We start from the raw sequence: 24,244 nt of genomic DNA on the forward strand, positions 1-24,244 counted from the left end.
TTCCCAACCCACTTCCGGACCCCTATTCCACATCTTCCCTGTCCAGGATCTCTGAAATGGGGTGTCTTTGCCCCGGGGCTGGCCAGAGCCTGTCTGTCCCAGCCTTACTCATGTGCATATCTCCTCTTGCCTCTGGGAGAGGGAACCAGGGACTGGAGAGCAGGAGCCAGCAGTTTTATTCCTTGCTCTCCACTGTGTTGTCAGTCGCTCCTCCTCACTAAAATGGGTGAGGCTGGCTTTTAAAGTGTGGAGGGACCTAGCAGAGAATGGGAGGAATCATAGAATATCAGGGTTGAAAGGGACCTCAGGAGGTCATCTGGTCCTGGTTTGAGTCGGGGGTTGGACTAATCCCCAACTAAATCATCCCAGCCAGGGCTTTGTCAAGCCTTAAAAACCTCTAAGGAAGGAGATTCCACCACCTCCCTAAGTAACGCATTCCAGTGCTTCACCACCCTCCTAGTGAAAAAGTTTTTCCTAATATCCAACCTAAATCTCCCCCACTGCAACTTGAGACCATTACTCCTCATTCTGTCATCTGCTACCACTGAGAACAGTCTAGATCCATCCTCTTTGGAACCCCCTTTCAGGTAGTTGAAAGCAGCTATCAAATCCCCCCTCATTCTTCTCTTCCACAGGAGGAGAGGGAGGGAGTGTGAAATTATGGACCACTTAGTTTTTCAGCATCTATGAAGTTTCCCAGCACGTCAGTTTCAGCATTCCCTGTGTTTGGGTCAGCTTATTGCCTTAGAGAAGGTCCATGTGTGGGGTGGGGGAGGGCAGAAGTTGGGCGAAATTGGATGCATCTGGGAAGAGTTGCAGTGCAAAGACTCAGGCCAATGTAACATTGTTTAAAAGACTGCACTCATCTTGGCTTCTGCTCAGTTTGAACACACAGTAGTTTTTAAGAACCACTGATTAACTCTGAGAAGGGATATTATCTCCAAAGGATAGAAATAAACATTGCCAAGGGGGGGAGAAAGGGACTGAAACCCTGTATTCCACGCGCCTTCCCAAATCCATCAGGGAAACAGGATTCAGACCAGAGCACCAGACAGTTCAGTGCACCCTCCATACTTGATTGTCCCCATCGGGCTCCACAGCCAGGGGAGAGGAACTGTAATGGTGATAAGAAGTGCTAAGGTACAGAATGGGTAAATGAAGCATCATTTTCTGTTTAGTGTTGCCCCAACCCCAAGTGTTAACTCTTTCCTTCCCAGGTCTGTTTTCTTGGCACCCTGTCTTCATGTCTATAGCGGTAAGTTTCTTTTTTTTCTGTTTATCTACTAGAAATGTCCCCAGGTTTATAGCCACTTCGGTTTGCTTTTGGAGATGTTAGCATGTAGCTCTGGCTTCCCTCCCCCGGGGCCCCACTGGTGCAGATGGAGCCACCCTTAGCAGCATGCACTCATTTATCCATGATTCATTGCAGCAAGTGCTATCTTCCTGAGGTCCTAGCTGGCTTCCGTTCACGCCTGAGCTCTGGTTTCCAGCGTTTCAGTGGGTGGATATGGTGGTTGGAGGGAAGCGCAGACGACAGCATCTGATCTGGTGTCAACAATGAATTTATTACCCACATCTTTAAAGTAGGTGCTCTCCTGATTGGCAAGATGCCCCCAAATGGTAGTTCTTAGCCCTGAGCAGATGGCTGATTCCAGAAGTGGTTCAGTGTCAGTTTGGAGTGAAAGCTGCTGTGACAGTGGCTGAGAGCGAGGGTTCAGGGTGATCCTTTTTCCGGATCAGAGTGGGACTCTGTAACATCAGTAAGAGAAGTATGTGTATCTGGGAATTCTGAATATACAGTAGGAGGCAGACCCTCTTACGCTGCCAGGAGTCAAAGATGGTTTCCATTACATATGAAATAGATGAGAATTATTTATTTTGATTGATAAACTGGCTGCCAGTTACCATTTTCCAAACACATTTACACTAGTTTAAAAGCATAGCTCAATGAAAACAACAAAATGGCAAATTCTGCCTCCCCAGAAAACCCTCTTCCCATGACAGGCCTTAGGGAGTAGCTAGATCCTGCAACATGCCCTGAAGGTTTAAAAATAATAATAAAAAGTGGGACAGGTATTCGAGCCCGGAATGCCCTGCTTCTGACCATTATCTCCCCCCACCCCGCAGAATAGAAACATGGGGGCTGCAGGAGCGTATCCCACCTGAGGTCCACTGGAGTGAGAGGAGGGTCTCGAAAGTCCCCAGGAACATGCAATAGGAGCTTTTTAGGTTCAAAACAACCCCTGGAAAGAGGTTGGTGGTGGGTGCAGTATCCGCATGTGACATGCTAATGCTGCGGCCTGCAAAGCCCTGATGCTAATGGTGGGAGCAGGAGTGTGCATGATTTGCTAGGATTGAACTAACTCACAGGGACAAGGCCGAGTTTCCCAGTTCCCCCTTATGTACGTTGAGCCCTTGGCTGGAAGGACACTCTTGTCACTGGTGGTGGCCATCTCATGGCTCTACCCACGGGAGTAGCTGAGGTTTGGAAGCATGAACTTTTCCTTCCTCCCCTAAAGGCCCCTTGCACTCTTCTGTCTCTGGGCTAACGTGCTGTCCCGCACAGGGTTCTTGGCCAGTGTTCCCGCCAGGCAGGATGGGGGGCAACCAGGCATCATGTTGCTAATGGTCTCCTGTGTCCCCAGTTCTGCCTCTGCCTGCCCGAAGCCATCCTGCTCTTCTCGCCCGAGAACTCCCCCTTCTGCCTCTGCTCCCGTCTGGTGAAAGTGTGGCTGCACTGGACCGCGCAGACGCTGGTGGTCGTGGCTGCCACACTGGGCCTGGTCTTCATCGTCTCCAGCAAGAATCGGAGCGAGCTCCCGCACTTGGTTTCCTGGCACAGCCTCCTGGGCGTCCTGACTCTGGCTGCCACCTGTGGGCAGGCTCTGTGCGGGCTTAGCCTGCGCTTCCCCCAGCTGCTGAGGATCTCCGCTGTGGCACAGCTAAGGCTGTACCATGTCACATGTGGCCTGGTTGTGTGTCTGCTGGCCACCTTCACTGTAGTCCTCGGGATTTGCTCTGATTGGTTCCAGGCACAGGTCAAAGGGGTGGCTTGGTATTTCTGCCTGGCATTGCCCTTCTACCCTGCCCTGGTGATCGTGAACCAGACCGCTGATGTTCAGCTACCGAAGAAAAGGGTGCATGTTTGAGCTCCGGCCTCCCCTTCTCCTTGCACCTCTTCCCATCCCGGGTCTGAGCTCCGGCCTGCCCACCCCCCTCTCTTTTCCCTCCCCCACCCCAGCTGCAGCCTGCCCATCCCCATCTCTTCTCCCCCACCACCCCTCTGAGCTCCGGTGTGCCCATCCCCCTCTCTTCTTCCCTCCCCCCTCCCACCCATACTCTCTGGGTCTGAGCTCCCACCTGCCCTTCTACCTTTCCACAATGTACATGTGCATAGGGGGCACATTCCTTCGCTGTCTGTACTAACGAGCATTTCCCCTTGTGTGTTTAGCAGAGCTGCCCTGTGGGCGTAGATCCTGAGCTCTCTGATCACAACTAAGATAGACACTTCATGTATTTTTGTTCAGGTTTTGGACCAGGGGCTTGGTTTTGAGCTCCTGGCTCACACTGGAGTCCCTGCCCCTTAGCACTGCTGGTCCTGACCCGGATGTAAATGAGGCAGAAGAGCACCTGGGTGCATCTGGTTGCTGGCAGCGTCGCAATAGGCCCCAGGTTCTCTTCAAACTGGATTAATTATTGTTCCTAATGTTACTCTGGGCTTCCCGTTGCCCTCTCCCCCTGCGACGCCCCCTGGCCCTGACCCATGCAGGCCCTTACAGAACCCCAGGCTTTTCCTAGGCGGGAGGGTTGGATTCTGTGGTAGTTGGACCCCCCAAAGGCCCAGCAGGCTGAGGGAGCAGTTGGAAGGATATGGGGCCTTTTGCCTGGATTCTCACCGGGTGGGGTGTGAAATGGGCCTGTGTGAGATGAGTTGGTGATCTAGCTGTGCCTGAGGCCTGCGGGGAAGCGCCATAGACAGGTGGCATTGGGCGTGGAAACTTGCACTGTTGCTGCCCAAGCTGGACCCGTCCAGTGGGTAAGCAAAGGTCTTGGCTCTGCATGGTCATCAGCACAACCCCTTTGACAAGCACTGAGTTCACCTTAGCCAAGGACGTGGGGGGTCCCGGAGAGGTGGTTGCTTGGCACCCTCCACATCCTGAGAAGCCGCTGTTTCAGAGGCCAGTTGCAGCACTTGACTTCTGCTTGTTTGTCCCCCACTGCAGTGGCAGGTCTGTATCTGCGTGTCGCTTTGGGGCAGAGGCCCTGGGTTAGCTCAGTGGGTTGTAATGGGAAAGCACCAAGATTGCAGTGGCCCTGGGGTTTTCATGGGCTGGGGATGGCTTTGCAGGTGTGGCCCGGGGGCAGGTTTACTAGCTGTGTGGGCTTCATAACTCGCAATGACTTGGGCTTTGGACCTGGGCTCCGCTGAAAATGTAGGTCAGCATGGCTCCGGAGCTCACGAGCACCACGGCTGTGCTGACCACCCCCCCGGTGTTGACACAGCTGGGGTGACGGAAACTGTTTTTCATCAGGCTAGCTACCATCGCCCGGGTAGGTGGTGTTCCTACGCCGATAGAAAACCCCTTCCAGCTGTAGGCTGCGCTGCTGCTGCGGGGGTGTGTTGGCATTGCTGCGGCGATGGAGCTGTGTCGCGGTAGTCCCCTAGTGCAGACGTAGCCTCAGTCAGCAGCGAAGCGCCTAGGGTCGTGTTTGGGGTGGGAGCTGGTTGACTTCACTATTCCCATATTTAGCCATTTCAATGGCAGGACTTGCCGGGGGGGCAGCTGTCTCCAGTATCTCCGGGAAGGTGCTTCACTGGCTTGCATTGCACTTCCCTTTCCGGGGTGCTGGTACCACACCAACAGAACGTCCAGTGTCGTGCCCCCCACACCTCCCCTCGTGGGGGTTTCTCCTGCGACCCTCCGCACCGCAGCCCTGGCTAAAGAGTAGGTCTGCGAGGCTGCTGTCCCTCCTGAGGATCAGCCACTATGCTAGTGGGGTCCGCATGCGGTGGGCCTGGGTGGGGGTGGAGCAGGGGCAAGGCAGATGTGCTAGCAGGGGCGGAGACCCATGGAAGGGCTGTGCAGTCCTTTGATGGCTCTTGCTGTGAACATGCTGCTGAAACCCTTCTGCTCAATCCCACTTGACTGGAAAATGGAAGAGTTGTGCAATTCCTTTGTGCACTTAGGGTTTGGTTGCCAGCTATCCTTCCCCTCCCCAAGGACTCTTTCTGAAACCCCACCTGCAGGGTCACTCTAGATTAGCCCTGCGAAGCCGGAGTGGGCAGCAGCCGGCAGGAGCAATACTTGCATCTCCCAAGCTCAGTACATTCCTCCTTTTAGCTGCATTCTGAGTGGCTCCGGCTCCCTTAACCCAGCTGAATCCCCTCTCTCTGTTGTGTTATGGGTCCAAAAAGCCAGGCCAAGTCCATGCCTTGTGAGCTAAAGGCATTGGCTTTGGGAATGTCTTTCAGGGAGCTAATGAAGTGCAATCCTAAATGCTGACAGCCACATTCCTGTCTGGTTATACGGAGCCTTCCACATGCTGGGTGCTTCCTGGCGTGCCGTGGGACAGCCACGGCCACCCCGCCCTGCCCTGTGAGCTCAGGCTTTGGATGCTGGGGACACAAAACATGTATGTACAGCTGCACTCCAGCTGAGAGCCATTGGAGGGAACTTTCCACCTCATGGGAGCTGGAGACCCCCACCTAACTGTCTCCCTGCAGCACTGGTCAGAATCCAGACCGAGCTTTTCCTTAGGGCAGAGCCAAGCACCAGGATTGTGCCCTACATGTCTGTAGCACCTCACACAATGGGGTGCTGACCTTGGGGAGGGCCTCTGGGCACTGTACAAATACCGAGCTGCCCCTGCATTGTGTTGGGATGGAAACCTGTATAAAGCAGCTGTTTTCTCTGAGATCACTTCTTGGGAGAGCTTCAGTCTGGGACCTTGTTCTGACAGGTTCCATCAGCAGCTGCTGTCCTCAGAGATGGGCCAGGTAGGGTTGGGGTTTGTACAGTCGCACATTGTCTGGCTCACCATCGCATGCAGCAAGCCTCACGATATCTCACTCCATAGACCTCCTTGTGGCACATCTTGTTATAGATCATAGCAGGAGTGGAAATAAACCAGAAGCGCTGCAGCCTGGGGGAGAGGGAGAGCAGACAGATGAGTGGCTGCGTTGGACTGAAGGTTGCTAGGGCAGACGGATTGGGAGGGGTGCAGATGGAGTGAAGGCTCTCTGGGCCTCTGATCACATCCCACACCTGCTGGGTTTTGCTGTTCAAACTTTGATTCCAGCTTGCTGAGCAAGCCAGCATTCTGCCCTTGTGATTGCCAGCTTCGGGGGGAGGGGAGAAAGGGGGTGGCTGTGGGGACGGGTAAGAGAAAAAGTTCATCTAATTAGAGGTGTCTAAAAGGCACAGAGAAATTTGTCAGCAGCATGGGGTGGGAGGGAGAGACCGTGAGCAGGATTTGGATTCTGTTTGAAACACAATAACTCCAGTGGAAGAGGGTCACAGGTGAATAGGGCACAAATGGTTCATTTTCCATGATCTCAGTCTCCAGGTTACTTTAGATCACGCTGTGGCAGAGGCCTCGTCCCCCTGCTATTGCTTTCATTGTCAGTCCTCTACCTTTCAAATAGCATTGTAATGGGTAAGAAGTGTTTGGCATCTGTGTGGCTGGTGCGTTTGTATGTGCTCTTAGCCTGTGTTGTGTGTTGAATACACAGCTCTGCAGTAATTGGGGCTCAGTCATGGAATGTAATTCATGTGTGTAACAATGAAACCTCAGTCAATCCCAGCTATGCCCGATGTGTGCTCTGTTTGCGGCGCATATGGATGGCGTGCGGCATGGCTGGCAGGGTGGTACTGGGATGCCATGACTGGTGCTGTGAGCTTGAAGCTCAGCCATTTGTGTGTTATCTGTGAGGTGGGGCGTGTAGGATGAGACAAGATAATGGCTTAAGCCGAGGCCTGAAAGTCAGATCTGGCTCCTTTCCCCACTCTGCTGCTGACACGTGACGATGGGCAAACCCTTGTGTGCTGGAGTTTCCCATCTGTAAAATGTGGGGAACACCTCCCTGACTCGCAAGGCTGGTGGGGGCTAACTGAACTGCTAATGCCCATGGCTGGCAGGGGTGGGCTCAAGGCGGGCAGAGTGTTGTCGGGAAGTGGTCTGGCCTCGTTCATTTCTCCGGGGCAGGAGTGCCCATGCAGCTGCCGCAAAGCCGGTGGGTCTGAGTGAAGAGTGAGCAGCACTGTGCCTTGTGTGGCATCTCAAGCATGTCACAGCCACTAATCACTTAATTCTCATGACCACCCCCCGGTTATTTTTATTACCATTTTACAGCTGGGCAAATTGAGATACAGAAAGGAAACAACACTTGCCCAAGGTCCCACAGCTAACCCAGATCTCCTGACTTCAGTCCTGCTGCTCAAACCACTGGGCTGGGCCTGAGATGGAAGGGAAGAGAAGGCCCAGCGTGGGTGGCACTGAGCATCTAGAAGAGAAACTGGGGGTCGGGAGGTTATTACATGGGAGGTTGCGAGCAGTCAACCTCTACCCCAAATCCCGCTTTGCCTCCGGCATTTATAGTGGTGTTAAATATATCAAAGAGTGTTTTTAGTTTAGAAGGGGGTTGCACTCAGAGGCTTGCTGTGTGAAAGGGGTCACTAGTAAAAAAAGTTTGAGAGCCACTGATCTAGAATGACTGAGTGGCGACGTCTGCCCACGCCCCCTCTGATGGGCACCAGGGTGGCGGGGAGAAAAGGGAAATCAGCTTCTGCCCCATGAAGAGAGGGAAGCTAGTGGGTCCCAGGGCATAACTGAGATGGATGTGGTGGCCAGACTGGCTGTCTCTGGTACTTACATGGTCCCCATTGCTGGACTGTGAACACCTCACACTGCACAACCCCCTGTGAGGTGGGCAGTGCCGTTACCCCCATCGTTTCTTTGTGCTTCTGCACATATAGGGACCTAAGTGACTTGCCCAAGGTTGCCCCGGCCGTCTGCAGCGGGGCAGGGAATTGAACCCAGGATCTCCTAAATGTCAGGCTCTGCCCTACCAGGGCCACTCCAGCCTTGCATCACAGGGGTGATACATGATCACAGCCTCGTCCTTGTGCAAAGCCCTGTGACTCCAGCACTTTGCCGTGCAGTGATCCGTGCTCGTGAGTTGGGGGGGTTCCGAATGCGCCCTAGCGGCCCCTCCCCCTGCGCGCTGCTGGGATGGAGGCACCAGCTGCCCCGAAGAAATGTAGCATCCCTGTCTCAGCTGCACAGACCAGGACCAGTGAATGTTGGGGTGATGTTTGCCCACACGGGGGAGCTGTTTGCAAAGGAGGGAGAGCTGCCAGAGCTCGCCGGGACTGGTCTGTGGGGGCCTGGATACTTCACAGCTCGGCAATTGAACGCTCATCAGTCTCGCCCCTAAAACCTCCTGATCCAGGTGCAGGGAGAGGCTGCTGCAGTAACAGGCTGGACGAAAGCTTCTGTGTTCCCATCCAGCCACAGAGCCACTAGGGTAACTGGAGGGAAGCCCTGGGCTGCGGTTCTGCCAAGCTTGCCTCGCCTTCCCTCGAGCATGTGCCCCTTTCTCCCCCACCCCAACAGCACCAGCTCAGGCTAGCAGCCAAGCTGTCTGAATGCTCCAGGCTCAGCCTATGTCCCTGGAACAGAGCCGGTACCATTGCTGTGTGAACACAGGAGCTTGGACGTTGGCCCTACAGATGTTTCGGGGGGGGAGGATTAAATAATGTGTAAAATCGAGTCAGCCAGAGGTCACCTTAACAGCAGCATCCAGAAAGCCAAGGAGGAAAGGTGAGGATTAGCTGAGGGACCCGTGTCACCTCTCTCCAGCTGTCGACCCCCCGGGACAGTCCAAGCTGGTTTCCCAGGGCCTTGCTTGTGTGGCTGCTCTGGTTGTTGGGGGATACAAATTGTGCCATGCTGGGACTAGCTATGTTTGACCGTAGGCCGCTGCCAGATCCCAACTCCCCCGCTAGACCCAGGGATTGATGACTGATACAAAGGTCGACATCTCATGAAGCGTCCGGCAAACGTTTTGTGTCCTGTCAAACACAGTGAGGATCCCAGTCTGCCTGTGGCCCCGAGTCAATCCCGCATGCTAGCAGCTTGTTTACCTGCGGGGGTGGTGGGGAAGGACCAGACGGTGTGATTGTGAAGTCCCATATCTTGCACCAAGCCAAGGCTAGAAACGCTGTCTGCTTTGGGCCCGGAATGCATTGCCCAAGCACAGGCCCCAGGTCACTCCTCCCTGGGGTGCAACTCAGCCTCTCTCCCTGCCCCCAGCACACTGGGATCAGTAGATCTATGGGACTGATCTGGGCCATGGTATGGTAGTGTCTGAGCAGTAGCAGTCGTTACTGTATTGACCCTTGCAGACCCCTGTGGGATGGGGAAGTTTTGTTATTCCCAGGGTCTCTCTTGCCTCCTTCCCCTCCTCCCCTAGTTAAGTTGTCAAAGTCAGTCCTGCAGGGTTCCGGATGTTAGTGCTGCCAGAGCCCCGGCCCTGCAGCATGGGGGTGGTTCCCCCCTCGCCCATGCACATGTTGTGCCTGCTGTTCAGGCTCGGAGCCCAGCAGCCTGAGGGTTGGCCCTGAACAGCAGCTTTGACGGACGCGCAGACAAAGGAGCTCAGCAGGGCCTTTCAGACAAGTGAGCAGCGCTGCTTGGCTTGCTCTTTTCAGCTCTCAGGGAAAGTACTGCACCTTGGGACCACGCAGCGTTTGATCTCTGGCCCGCTCAGCAGCCCGAGATGTGGCCCGGCTCGTCCCCCGAGGGGTGCTTGGATTTGCTCCTGTTGTTAGAAGGCTCCGAGTCACTTTCATCCCCTGCATAGAGCATCTGGGAGAGCTGACCGCACTCCTACTCTGATCCCACGCTCCTTTCAACTGGAGTTCTGGGCGCAGGGCTCCGGTGGTGGAATCCCTCTGCTGTTCTGTTGTAAGGAGCCCATTGCCCTCCAGCCCAACGGTGTCTCCCTGGAGTCCAGAGAGGGGACCCCCCCGCCGCTTCAGGCCTTTGCGCTGGTGCTGTGCCGCTGAGTTAAGCCCTCTCTGGTGACTGTTCGTGCAGAGGATAACATGCTTGCTTCAACTCCCCCTTCTTCATATTCGACATTGGTGAAGCCTCATCTGGAGTACTGTGTCCAGTTTTGGGCCCCACACTACAAGAAGGATGTGGATAAATTGGAGAGAGTCCAGCGAAGGGCAACAAAAATGATTCGGGGACTGGAACACGACTTATGAGGAGAGGCTGAGGGACCTGGGATTGTTTAGTCTGCAGAAGAGAAGAATGAGGGGGGATTTGATAGCTGCTTTCAACTCCCTGAAAGAGGGTTCCAAAGAGGATGGCTCTAGACTGTTCTCAATGGTAGCAGATGACAGAACGAGGAGTAATGGTCTCAAGTTGCAGTGGGGGAGGTTTAGATTGGATATTAGGAAAAACTTTTTCACTAAGAGGGTGGTGAAACACTGGAATGCGTTACCTAGGGAGGTGGTGGAATCTCCTTCCTTAGAGGTTTTTAAGGCCCGGCTTGACAAAGCCCTGGCTGGGATGATTTAACTGGGAATGGTCCTGCTTCGAGCAGGGGGTTGGACTAGATGACCTTCTGGGGTCCCTTCCAACCCTGATATTCTATGATTCTATGTTACAACCTCCAGAGAGGTGATCTTGGGAAGCTCCTCTGTTTGACCCATTAAAATGTGTGTTACAGCTGTGCCTCATGGTCCCGACTGGGAATGGGGCCACCTTGTGCTAGGTGCAGTCCAAATGCATAGGAAGAGGAGGAATGGAGGCACTAAACAGAGCAGATGGAACGGAGGGGAGAGAAAGGGATACACCATACAAGCAGGAGATGGGACCCTGGGATTCAGTGACTTGCCCAAGATCACCCAGGGCTTGGACCCAGCCCACCCCATATGGTGCCTTTATACCCAGACCTGTGTCCTTTCATACCCTGTCTGATCTTCACCCAGAGCTGTGAACTGCCCTGTTTACACTTTTCCTGGCACATGTCAGCTGGCCCAGCCCCCACTGCTCGCTGCCCTGCCAAGTGCCCTGTAGTGCTCCGGACTGCTACAGAGCACACTCTGCCTTTTAGTCAGTCTCCCCTGTAGGCTCAGCCCATGATCCAGCCTCCTGGTGTTTCTCAGCCTGTCCCCTGGCACATCATCCAGCATGCCTGTCCCCATCTCTCCCAGGAGAGCGTTGCTGGGCTCCAGCTGCCATCTCAGGTGTCCGTCTTGCCCTGAGGTCACCTACCTCCAAGCCAGAGTCTGGACACGCAGCAGCTGGAAGCAGCCCTGGGCACTGTGCCTGCCATGGCAGCCACAAAGACCCTGCTCGCAGTCCCACATCATTCTGTAGCTGGAGTGTTTGGGGGAGCCCAGGGAGCGGGAGTGAAAGGGAATGAGGTCAGGAGCAGCCTTTTCCCCGGGGCGGGCTGGCAGTTCCCTTCTCTGGCCAGGGAGCCAGTTTTATTAGGAGCCTGGTAGCAGAAATATGGACCGGTGCACGTGTGTGCGCCCAGGTGTCTCTGTGCAGGGGTACATATGTGTGTGGCATAGGTGCATATGTGCAGAGCCTTGTGGGTGGTGCATGTATGCTGGAGTGTGAGGGAAAGTGTACATGGAGGTGCCTGTGTACAGATGGATCCAGGCAGGTGTGGGTGATGTGGGAGAGAGGGTGCACAGCTGAATCTGTCGGGATTCTGGGCAGTCTGGCATGGTTTGCATAAAATAGAGCAGACCCCAAGGCTGCCCTAAATTATGCCATGACCCAGGGGTGATGGAGTCTTTGTAAAGGTGGGGGGCATTGGCCCCTTGTGCCCCCCTGTTCTGGTGCCCCTGCCATGACTCATATCAGTCCCCAAACCACCCTGGAATCAATCAGGAAGGCACCTTTGCCCTCCCAGCCCCGTGGCTGCAAGAAGCAGAGGCTAGGACTGTAAGGCCCCTCATTCAGCCCACCAAGTTCCATGGGGAATCATTGATTGGTTCTTGGCCCTTCACTGTTCAACATTTTTATCAGTGACCTGGAAGAAAACATAAAATCACCACTGATAAAGTTTGCAGATGACACAAAGACTGGGGGAGTCGTAAATAATGAAAGGTTTCAGAGTAACAGCCGTGTTAGTCTGTATTCGCAAAAAGAAAAGGAGTACTTGTGGCACCTTAGAGACTAACCAATTTATTTGAGCATGAGGTTTCGTGAGCTACACTTCATCGGATGCATACCGTGGAAACTGCACTTTGGATGGGCTATCACCAGCAGGAGAGTGAATTTGTGTGGGGGGTGGAGGGTGAGAAAACCTGGATTTGTGCTGGAAATGGCCCAACCTGATGATCACTTTAGATAAGCTATTACCAGCAGGACAGTGGGGTGGGAGGAGGTATTGTTTCATGTTCTCTGTGTATATATAAAGTCTGCTGCAGTTTCCATGGTATGCATCCGATGAAGTGAGCTGTAGCTCACGAAAGCTCATGCTCAAATAAATTGGTTAGTCTCTAAGGTGCCACAAGTACTCCTTTTCTTTTTGTAAATAATGAAGTGGACAGGTCACTGAAACAGAGCAACCTGGATCGCTTGGAAAGTTTGGGAACAACATTGCAATGTGTTTTAATATGGCTAAATGTAAGTGTCTCCATCTGGGAACAAAGAACGTCGGCCACACTTACAGGAATCAATCTGTTTAGTTTAAAAAAGAGAAGGTAACAAATATTTTTAAAAGGCCTCTTCAGTCCAGCAGAGAAAGGTATGACAGGATCCAATGGTTGGAAGTTAAAGCTAACTTTTAACAGGGAGGGTGATTAACCATTGGAACAACTCACCAAGGGTCATGGTAGATTCTCCATCACTGACCATTTGTAAATCAAAATGGGATGTTTTTCCCAAGCTTTGCTCTAGGAATGATTCTGGGGCAGTTCTCTGCCCTATGTAACACAGCGGGTTAGACTAAATGATCCCAGCAGTTGCTTCTGCCCTTGGAATCTATGAATGAGCCTTGATCACTCAGTGCAGATGCTGAATCTGGGCTGATCAGTTTCACCTCCACATTCTTGCTGGGTGCTCAGCCCTGGGGGGAGATGTTTACATCGGTTTCTCCCCTAGGGCGAGCTGGTGCAGAGATGTCTCTGTGCTGGGTTTTGCAAACCGTTCTCTTTTCTATTTATCTCCCCCACCCCCCGTGCATCTAAGCATGGTGCCTGCACCTAGCTGACAGTATCCTTTCAAGTCTCCCATCCAGGAGGAGCGAGGATGAAAGTGGTGTTGCTGCCAGATGATGTTATGTCTGTGACAGCTCTGGTGTGCTGCGCTCTTCAGGCTGGGAGCAGTGGCTGGTTGATGTACAGGCAGAGCAGGAGGAGAAGTAGGTTGTGGGGGGGAAGCTCCAGACAAGTTTCCTAGGAAACAAGACAATGGGCCAGGGACGTGGTCACCAAAGGGGAGGGTGGCATGGAGTGCTGTGAGGGGAATTCCTAACAGAGGAAACTCCCAGGGTTCTCCTCCCCGCTGTCCCCCTACATCCCTTTCTCAGGCTGCAGCAGCTGGTGTCTGCTTCACAGCTTGGGAGGGGCGCCTGGGTATTCTGAGAACAGAACTGCCCCAGGAGCTCCAGCACAGAGCTAGATGCCAGCTTGCTGGTCCAGCCAGACGATTAGAGTGTGTGGGGGGGGGGGCGGGGGGGGATCTTTGGGAAGGAGAAATGTGGGCGCTTCCATAGGGGAAGCAATAGCGAGAGGAGCCTGTGCTGGCGGCTGCAGTGCCATCGAGGTGGCCTGGCTTCTCTTCGCGTTTCCACCATGCACTTATAAGATCACTGGGGGAAATTCTGCAGCCTCTGATGCTGGAGGCCCTTTGGGGGTGGGGCTCCTGTATTCCAGCGCTCGTGTGAGCAGAGGCTGCGTGGGGGTTAAGGTCTGGTGCTGCAGGGAGCTCAAGCTGTTTGCACACCTGCTGCACTAGCCTTCAGAGCACAGGGTAGAGGATGGATGGGAGGGGTGAGCTTGGGAAGCCTTGGCACAGGACTTCCTTTAGGCCTCGCTCTGTGGTAGGGGAGGCGCAGCTTGGCAGCCACACGTCAGCGGTTCATTAACATGGGGCCAGGGTCTCTAGTAATCCCCATGTGGGGTGGGGTGTCTTGCTTGGTGCTGATCCACCCAGCATCCCATTGCTGCCCAGAGCAGGCTCAGGCCTCTGGCTGGAGGTGCCTTGTGAATGGGGGGCCTTGGGGGCGATGCGCTGCTGTGTAGTTAATCAGGATTCTGCAGCAAACCACATCCTGCTCAGGGGCAGCTCTGCCAGGGCGCACAGTTAGGCCAGAGAAGTATCAGGGGGCGGGGGGATGCATTCAGCACAGATCCTGAGCCATGTAAATTCTCCTGGCCTGAAATTCAGTGCAGCGAGGGCTCCTTGCTGGCATGGCAGCACCTTGAGCCACTTCTGTGCTGGGGCAGAGTGGACGAGATGGCAAGGGACAGTCCAACCCTGCAGGAGTCAGCTTTGCAGGCAGGACAGGCTGGCTTTGACAGCCTGATAACCAGAATAATTCTGTGTGCGCGCACATCTGCCCCCAGCCTCCCGCTGTCTCTGCCATGGCTTGGTCCTGCCTCCTGGGCGGCCTCCTGCTACAACAGGTCAGCGTCTCATGCCTGGCATCTGGGCTGCCACTCTACTAGCCTGCCCGCCAGGCCACACCTATCCTTGCACAGTCACAGATATCCTCTCGCTTGGCTCCTTCCCCCCCGTACCTGGCCAGCACCCCCTCCTACCTGGGTTCCCAAATCCACCCCAGCCATACCGCCAAGGCCTTCTCCAGGCCTTCGCCACCTCCCGCCTGGACTACTACAGCCTCCTCTTCTCCCTTCACATGTCCATCCTGCCCTGCCGCTTCCACCGTATCACACCCCCAGCCCTGGGCCTCACCCGGACCTCCTTGCATGTCAGCTCCAGCTCCAGCTCCTCACCCTGGCTTCCCAGGCTCTCTGTGGCATCCTCCCCTGCCTGGGTGCCTCCTCCGGCTGCCCCCTGCATGCCCTTCTCTGCCCCTTGCACTCTGCAGTTGGTTTCCCACCTCCCACTCAAGCCCGGAACAGCTCCTCTCCTGATGTGTGCCTAGAGGCTTCAACTCCTCTGCACTCCTTCCTGCCACCTCGCTTTCCAGTAACCTCTCCCGCGTGGGTGCCTGACCCCAGCAAGGTCACTGAATACACAGGCCACCATTTCTAAGCCATGGGGCCCAAGCTTATGCCCCTGTGTGCCAGGGGACCTGTTCCTCTGTGGTGCTGGGCACCCCCAGATCCAGCCCAAATCAGTGGGAACCGGGGTGCTCCATATCTCTGAAAATCCAGCCGCTTTGTTATGGCATTAGTTGCCTACCTTGAGGCCCCCCAGGTTTGGGGAAGGTTGTGATTTGAGGCAGAACCCATGCAAAGCACAGTGGTCTGGGCTTTGGTCTGGGTCCATCTGAAAGCCAGAGTATGCCAGATACGGAGAGGTCCCCTGCAATGCTGGAGAAGGGAGAGCACTGGGCTCCTTCTGGCTCTGTGTGTCTGTGTGCGCATGCGCTGGGGGGGGACAGCGATCCTAGTCCTGTGAGCCTGGCTCTGAAGTCATTTGTGGGGCCCAGGTAACATCATCCCAAGAGAGACTGCTGGTGCAGTGACGCTGTGACACCTCTGTTTGGCAGGGGGCGGGGAGGAAGCCCCATGCCTGGGGCTCATTTTAACCCTAGGCCCTGCAGGAAGGCAGGTTGCTTAGCTAGGGCTGCTCCCTCTCCCCAGCTGCTGCTTCAGAAGCAGTCATGGCTTTGACAGAGAGAAAAAGAATCCTCCCCTAAAACCTGGCACAGGAGCGTACTTATTGCCCCTCTCTGACTGCAGGCCATGGGGGAGGGAAGACACTTTTTAGTTCCCAAGAGAAAAGGAAATGGGAACCTCAGCAGAGTCTACTGGGCCTGCAGGAGCAGCCGGAGCAGCATAAAACCCTTGCCCAGAGAGGATAAATTAGGCATTAATATCATTGCTAAAAGGTATTATCCCCTTCATATGGAGCTGGCTCCAAAGCCTTTCTAATACCTGCCAGAGAGCTGAGTGGATTTCTGCAGCAGGGATACAGTGCTGCCTACCTATTCATCCGCCCCACAGAGCAGTTCACACAGGGCCCTGAGCTCTCCATGGTGCCCCGAGATCAGCACCTGCTGCTGCCCAGGATTTGCTTGGCATTCTGGAGAGAGGCTCAGAACCTTCCTGTGGGCAGTAGCAAGGAAAGGGAGGTCTGTGCTCCTCCAAAGCAGCTATATCACCGTGCAGCACCCACATCACTGGGCAGCATTGGCCCCATGGGCCCCAGATCCTGCAGCTCCCAAGCTGCAATGCACCAGACCTGGAAATGGGTGCAAAACCCCGCATTGGTCTCCAAAGGTAGAACTGTTACCTGGGGACTGGGAGGGTCCTGGCTTGAGCGCTGACTGTATTAGCAAGCAGGGCACAGCCAGTGATTCCAGCAGCCAGGGGATAGGAATGCTGCTCATTGGGGCATGGCTTTTGTCATTCTGTTTGTGCCCCTGCAGGCTCCTGGGTGCTCTAATGGCTATAATAGTGTTCGGCTGCCAGGGCCAGGCGGAGGGAGCCCAATGTGTCTAGTTTGCATCTCTCAGCAACTTCTCTCTCTTTGCTTGAAGGGTCTCTGGAGAAGCCTGATAACGTATCGCCTCCCGGGGATTGATGGAGGGGACCCTGGGTGTGGAGCTGCCCTAGGGAGAGCTGCTTTCGTAGCACAGGCTGAGCTGTACCATGGAAGGTGGTGGCAGGTACCAGGAGATGTTGTCTAACGATTAGCGCAGAGGGATGGGGGTCAGGAACCCTGGGTTCTATTTCCAGCCCTGTGGGGAGAATGGGGTCTAGTGATTGGAAGTGAGGCCTCCTGGGTTTTATTCCTGGCTTTTCCACTGACACTCTGAGAAATTGGTCACGACATGTCCTGGTGCCTTAGTGGTCCTATCTATTAAATAGGGATAATACGACTTCCCTCTCCTGCCGGAGAGCTGTGAGGAGCAATCGTGGCTCGCCGAGTCAGAGGCTATATACGTGACAAATGTGATTGCATGTGGGCTGGATGATTTGGAAGGTCCCTGGGACTCCTCTCTGAGACACAGCCAGGCAGTGGGCTCATTTTTAAATCTGGAAGCCTGTGTACCATGGCAGTGGGCAAGACTAGCTCAGGGCTCTCGGGCAGAGTGGCTGATGCTCCGCCTGTCAACCCCACCTTTTTCCAAGGCTCACCTGGGGCTGTGGGCGGGGGTGGGGGGGGGGTTCCGCCTGAGTAAATGACAGGGGATTGGCAGGGGCTGAACTTGCTCTTTTCAGAGGGTGAACATGCCTGCAGGTGTGACTGTGTCCCCCATGTGCGGTGCGTTCTCTTCCCAGTTCTCCAGTGCTGGCTTTCCCCTGCAGCTGCTCTTCCTGCCAGTTCCTAGCAGTTCTAGGGTGACCGTAGTTCCCCAAGTGAAAATGGGGCATCGTATGGGGCTGGCCCGAGTCCTCTCACCATGTGGGGCTGACCTGAGTCGCTCACCCAAGCCCTGCCCCCCACCCTCCCCCACAGGACTGGCAGCACTCCTCTCCCAAGCCCTGTCTGCCCCCCACCCCGAGGCTCGGGCTGGTGTCGCTGCTCACCTGAGCCCTGCCCCCCCTCTCCCACAGGGCTGGCAGAACTCCTCTCCCGAGCCCTGCCCCCCTCCTCCCCTGCACAGAGCTGGCCTTGCTGCTCACCTCCACCCTGCGTCCCTGCAACCTTGTTGTCACGGAGTCCCTGGGCGATGCTCTGGAACTGCTCCCCATGAAGCCAGTCAGGACTCTGGGGCAGTCGCCTTTCTGTGAGCAGCCTGTCTTCAGGACACACGGCTCACACAGCTTCCACCTTCCTGGGTCTGACCTCGGAGCATTCAGCATCCTCTGCCCCTCCGTGCGCTTCCCCCCAGCGAGTCCGCTCAGGCGGGGCTCCTGGGGAAGCCAGAGGGTCCTGCACCCCAACTTCGCAGTCAGACGTGACTCTCAGCCAGCCAGTAAAACAGAAGGTTTATTAGACGACAGGAACATGGTCTAACACAGAGCTTGTAGGTGCAGAGAATGGGACCCCTCAGCTGGGTCCATTTTGGGGGCAGTGAGCCAGACAACCACGTCTGCCCTTCACTCCATGTCCCCAGCCAGCCCCAAACCGAAAACCCCCTCCAGCCCCTCCTCCTCTGGGCTTTGTTCCTTTCCCGGGCCAGGTGGTCACCTGATTCCTTTGTTCTCCAACCCTTCAGCTCTCACCTTGCAGGGGGGGAAGGGCCCAGGCCATCAGTTGCCAGGAAACAGGGTGTCGGCCATCCTCTGTGTCCAGACTCCTGCACACACCGGCCCTCTAGGGCTCTGCAATGATCACACACCCTTATTCCACCCCCTAGATACTTAAGAACTGCATAGGGGAAACTGAGGCACCCCCACACTATTCAGAGGAAACATTAAGAACAGTCCCACTTCGTCACACTTGTGCTCTGCATCCCGCTTTTTGATAAAATTGGGCATTTGTCCCATTAGCTCTTGGCAACTGAGCAACTCGACAAGAGCCAAAGGGAGAAATGGCCAGTTTTGGCCAAGGAATCGTGGCGACCAGGACAGGGTTAAAAAGCAGCTGGCACTGTCTAGTCTTCTCTGGGACGCATCCTTCTTCTGACTGAGCTGGTGGAGGGATGCACCCTGTCCCCTAACAGATCAGGGTTCACAGCTAGCGTGGGCAGCATCACACGCACGTGCACGCCGAGACTGAGGGCCTGCATCCATCAACCAGTGCCAGGAGTCGGTGCTGGGCACCTCACTGCTAGAAAACTGTCAGCACTTCCGGGAGGAATTCAGAGAAGAATTCCTGGGAGGAGTGGTAGATACGCTGGAGGGGAGGGATAGGATACAGAAGGACCTAGACAAATTGGAGGATTCGGCCAAAAGGAATCTGATGAGGTTCAATAAGGATAAGTGCAGGGTCCTGCACTTGGGACGGAAGAACCCAATGCACAGCTACAGACTAGGGACCGAATGGCTAGGCAGCAGTTCTGCGGAAAAGGACCTAGGGGTGACAGTGGACGAGAAGCTGGATATGAGTCAGCAGTGTGCCCTTGTTGCCAAGAAGGCCAATGGCATTTTGGGATGTATAAGTAGGGGCATAGCGAGCAGTTCGAGGGACGTGATCGTTCCCCTCTATTCGACATTGGTGAGGCCTCATCTGGAGTACTGTGTCCAGTTTTGGGCCCCACACTACAAGAAGGATGTGGATAAATTGGAGAGAGTCCAGCGAAGGGCAACAAAAATGATTAGGGGACTGGAACACATGAGTTATGAGGAGAGGCTGAGGGAGCTGGGATTGTTTAGCCTGCAGAAGAGAAGAATGAGGGGGGATTTGATAGCTGCTTTCAACTACCTGAAAGGGGGTTCCAAAGAGGATGGCTCTAGACTGTTCTCAATGGTAGCAGATGACAGAACGAGGAGTAATGGTCTCAAGTTGCAGTGGGGGAGGTTTAGGTTGGATATTAGGAAAAACTTTTTCACTAGGAGGGTGGTGAAACACTGGAATGCGTTACCTAGGGAGGTGGTAGAATCTCCTTCCTTAGAGGTTTTTAAGGTCAGGCTTGACAAAGCCCTGGCTGGGATGATTTAACTGGGAATTGGTCCTGCTTCGAGCAGGGGGTTGGAGTAGATGACCTTCTGGGGTCCCTTCCAACCCTGATATTCTATGATTCTATGATTCTAAGAGCCAAAGAAATGAGCAGAGGCTGGAGGGATTTTCCCACGGTGAGAATGGAAGGAGCTAAACAGATCCAGCTTAGCTAAGAGCTTGATTTGCCATCAGTTCCCATTAGCTTCCACTGGAGTTGTGAGCACTCTGCAAATCAGGCCCTGGGGGAGACATGATAGCACGCTGCAGGTATTTGCATGGGCTAAGCATCAAGAAAACAGAGGCACACGAGGGAATTGCTATGAGGGACTGGAGGAAATGAAGAAAGCGGAGTATTACGAGAAACCTCTTAATGGTGGAGATCCATTAGGCTGTGGAAGAGCCTCCCAAAGTGGCTGGGCTGGAAGCCAGGTCTCTCTGAGCTCCCCCCGTGTACAGACATGCAAACAAATGCTGCTGTCCAGGCAGCCGGTCACTGAGGTGACACCTGGGGCCACAAGCTGGCCCTGGTGCTGCTGGAATGGCCCAGAGCCGTGGTTAGCTGCGGTGGACGGAAGGGTCTGGCCGAGAGAATGTCCCAGCAGGCCGTAGTGTTTTCTCCATACACAATGCTCCCATCAGCCTGCCCCAGCGACTCCGTCGCCTAACATTCGTGGCTGAAAAAGATTTTACCTTCCAGTTCCACAGGCTGTCTCCTGAGCTGCTGGCGTCTCCCAGCCCTGAGTGAGTGAGCCGCCCTTTGGATGGGCCTTGCTACTGTCAGCTCCGTGGGAAAGGGGAACGCTTACCCTGAAAGGCCTGTGGGCACCCTTGCAATGAAAGCGCAGGGTCAGTCCTCTCAGAAATGTGCCGACCGAAGCAGCAGGGCCCTTTCGCGCTCCCAGCCCCCACCAGCCACGTCTCGCCCTCTGGCAGGCAGAGCTCTCAGCTTGTATGATGCAGCCATCAGTTTTGCTGCATTAGCCTTTCCCTTTTAGAGGCTCAAGTTAAATTCTGCAAGCCTACCGCCAAATTCTACCTTGGTGTCGATCTAGGCCAGCCCTTATGCACCAGATCTTCTGTGCCGGCAGGGCTGCACTTTGCACAGGGGTGTGTGTGTGTAAGGTACCTTTACACAGGGTAGGACAGAAAAGTGGGCTTGTAGAATTTAACTTGAGCCTCTAAAAGGGAAAGGCTAATGCAGCAAAACTGACGGCTGCATCATACAAGCTGAGAGCTCTGCCTGCCGGAGGGCGAGACGTGGCTGGTGGGGGCTGGGAGCGCGAAAGGGCCCTGCTGCTTCGGTCGGCACATTTCTGAGAGGACTGACCCTGCGCTTTCATTGCAAGGATGCCCACAGGCCTGTCAGGGTAAGCGTTCCCCTTTCCCACGGAGCTGACAGTAGCAAGGCCCATCCAAAGGGCGGCTCACGTGTATTGTAGAATTGTAGAACCACAATGCTGGTTCTGTGCCCCTCTCTTGGGCATCTGCCAGTAGCCAACAAGGCTGGGGTGTGCATGGCTTGGGGTGTGTGAGGTGTTTGCGGGGTTGATGTATGGGCAGTGTGCATGTGTGGTGAGTGTGGTGTCTGGGACCTGTGTGTGGTGTGCATGTGTAAGCTGAACCTGCTCCTTACTCTGGTGAGACCATGTTTGAGGAGAAGGCTCTGGGGGCAAGAAGCAAGTACCACAATAAGCCCTGTGGCCTGAAGCCTTAGAGAGATGAGCGCTCACTAGTGACCCCTGTTGGTGAGTAGTAGAGCAGCCTGTGACGAAGTGGGACTGTTCTTAATGTTTCCTCTGAATAGTGTGGGGGCGCCTCAGTTTCCCCTATGCAGTTCTTAAGTCTCTAGGTGGGGGGATAAGGGTGTATGATCCTTGCAGAGCCCTAGAGGGCAGGTGTGTGCAGGGGTCTGGACACAGAGAATGGCCGACACCCTGTTTCCTGGCAACTGATGGCCTGGGCCCTTCCCCCCTGCAAGGTGAGAGCTAAAGGGTTGGAGAACAAAGGAATCCAATGACCTCCTGCCCGGGAAAGGGGAAAGCCCAGAGGAGGAGGGGCTGGAGACAGTTTTCAGTTTGAGGCTGGCTGGGGACATGGAGTGAAGGGCAGACATGGTTGTCTGGCTCACTGCCCACCCAAAATGGACCCAGCTGAGGGGTCCTGTTCTCTGCACCTACAAGCTCTGGTTTAGACCATGTTCCTGTCATCTAATAAACCTTCTGTTTTACTGGCTGGCTCAGAGTCACATCTGACTGCGGTGGGGTGCAGGACCCTCTGGCTTCCCCAGGACCCTGCCTGGGCAGACTAGCTGTGGGAAGCGCACGGAGGGGCAGAGTATGCCGAATGCTCCAAGGTCAGACCCAGGAAGGTGGAAGCTGTGTGAGCTGGGTGTCCTGCAGACAGTCTGCTCACAGAAAGGAGACTTCCCTGGAGTCCTGACTGGCTTCATAGGGAGCAGTTCCAGAGCATCGCCCGGGGATTCCGTGACAACTGGTGGCAGCGGTGGGATGTACTGCACCCCGTGGATGGCGCTTCCTGCAGTAAGTGACTGGGGAGCAGTAAAACGAAAGGGAATTGACGAGGACCAGGCGTGCTGAAGGCTCAGAGAGGAGTGGTTTTGGGGGGCGGTTAACCCCTGAGAGTGTGTGACCAGCAAGAAGGACTGTGCAGTAATGGGGTGCCCCTGGGGACTGCGGTGAGCAGTCTCAGGGGTGGAGGAGCCTGCGGCTTGGCCCTGGGAGAGAGAAGGACTTTTGCAGTAACAGGGTTCCCTTGGGGATTGCAGCGAGCAGTCCAAGGGGCGAAGGAGTCTGCAGCTCGACCCTGGCAAAGAGGTGGTGACCTCGAGAAGGGCTGGCACACTAGGGGTTCTCCCTGGAAACCGTGGGGAGCTGAGAGCACACAGGCCTGTGAGTCCACAGCAACTTGGGAAGAGCGGAGTGATGGCCTGTCACTGTCTCCTGAAGAAGGACATTGTAACCCAGTGCAGAAAGAGAGGGTTGCGCATTGGAAAGTTCACCAAAGCAGAGTTAATCATGCAGCTGGAGGAGGATGACCGCTCTAAGGAACAGATTCCTGACCCCCAATGGGGCTATAGCAGGATCTGGGAGCAGCTGGAGTGGGAGCCAGGCATCCCCAAGACTCCTGTCCCCGACCAGATGGGGGTCTTCACGATCGGGTTCCCCATCAGGGGATTGGAGATGGACAGGATTGGAGCTGAGTCCGAGAGAGCAAGACGTCTGTGAGAGACAGCGAGAGCCCGAGAAAGAGCTGCAGAAGCAGCAGCAGCATGAACTGGCGGTGGGGGAGCGGAGAGGCCTAGGGGACCCCCCAGGGGTGAGTGGGGATAGACCCCGGGGGGCCAGTTCTGTAGGGAACCTCGAGATTAAATTGCTGCCCCTGGTTAAGGGGCGGGGGATGTGGATGCCCACCTCACTGCCTTTGAGCAGGCTGGAGATTTGAACCAGGGGGACGCTGCGGAAAAGCCCTGGTGTCTAGCTCCCTTGCTGGGTCCCAAGGCCGCAGACTCCGTCAACCAGAGGGGTGGGGCGGTGGACAGGCTCCCACTCCTGGTCCCAACCTATATGTCTGTGTGGAGTCTCCTGGGCCAGGCCCCTTGGGCCCCCAGTGGGAGCGGAAGGTGATGGTCAATGGGGAGACATTCTTGGGGTGGCGAGATCCTGGGACAGAGAGAACGGTTGTCAGGCCCCGGGTGGTGCAGCCTCAGATGCTGAGGGGCTGTGTGAGCTGGGTGAGGGTCCCAGGGATGAAGTCTCTTGCCCTGCCTATGGCCCAGATCCCTGTGCAGACCCAGGAGGGGTGGGACTGCCTGGTCATTGGGGTTCTCCAGGATACCAGCTGTGAGACCCTGCTGTGGGGTGACTGTGTCTCTTTGGGACAGGATCCAGGCCCTGCTCCGGTAACTGCCAAGGGTTTGAATTTGAATCCAGGGAACCAATCGGGGGAGGAAATGGTCAGTGAAAATGCAGGTTTCAGAGTAACAGCCGTGGTTAGTCTCTAAAGTGAAAATGCAGATGACCTGGCTGGCAGCGGGGAGGAGCTGCTAGGCTCAGGATACCTGCCTGCCTGTAACCAGACCCCTGGGACTGGGTGGGACAGAGAGATGCTTCCCGCCCCCTCACACACAGCAGAGAGGGGCTCACGCTGGCTCTGATGCAGTGAGGAAAGCAGGGAGCTCGCTCCCTACCCCCACTGGGACAGCCAGGGCAGTGCTGAGCACAGTGGGAGCTGAGACCCCAGCTGAGTGTGGGGAGACACAGGCAGGGCAGGGTATCTGTTGGGAGTGGCAAGGTGCTGGGTAAGGAAAGTCTGGATGAGCCTAGGCAGCCTTGTGAGCTGATGGCTGTGTCTAGTCAGCAGGGTGGGAAGGCGAGGAGAGTGGAAGATGAGTGTCCCTGGACCTTACCTGTTACCTGGGTGGAGAATTGGGACAGGGAAGGAAACATGCCTGTGTCTGTCAGGGGTATTGACTTGCCTATGGAGGGAGCTACCCTGATCTCCAAGC

General features: G+C 55.3%; 1 protein-coding gene across 2 annotated transcripts in view; it reads left to right on the forward strand.

Moving 5' to 3' along the window:
- Positions 1 to 6,804, forward strand: part of CYB561D1 (cytochrome b561 family member D1) — a 433,261-nt gene extending 426,457 nt beyond the window's left edge. For both annotated transcript variants that reach the window (XM_078849818.1, XM_073319694.2), the window contains exons 2-3: positions 1,218 to 1,255; positions 2,646 to 6,804. In XM_078849818.1, coding sequence (XP_078705944.1) covers positions 1,244 to 1,255; positions 2,646 to 3,149 — 516 coding nt within the window. In that variant the 5' untranslated portion in view covers positions 1,218 to 1,243 and the 3' untranslated portion in view covers positions 3,150 to 6,804. The remainder of the gene's footprint in view (positions 1 to 1,217; positions 1,256 to 2,645) is intronic.
- The last annotated feature ends 17,440 nt before the right edge of the window (positions 6,805 to 24,244 follow it).

This window comes from Lepidochelys kempii, chromosome 21 (genome assembly GCF_965140285.1).
Source record: "Lepidochelys kempii isolate rLepKem1 chromosome 21, rLepKem1.hap1, whole genome shotgun sequence".
NCBI classification, from domain to species: Eukaryota; Metazoa; Chordata; order Testudines; family Cheloniidae; genus Lepidochelys; species Lepidochelys kempii.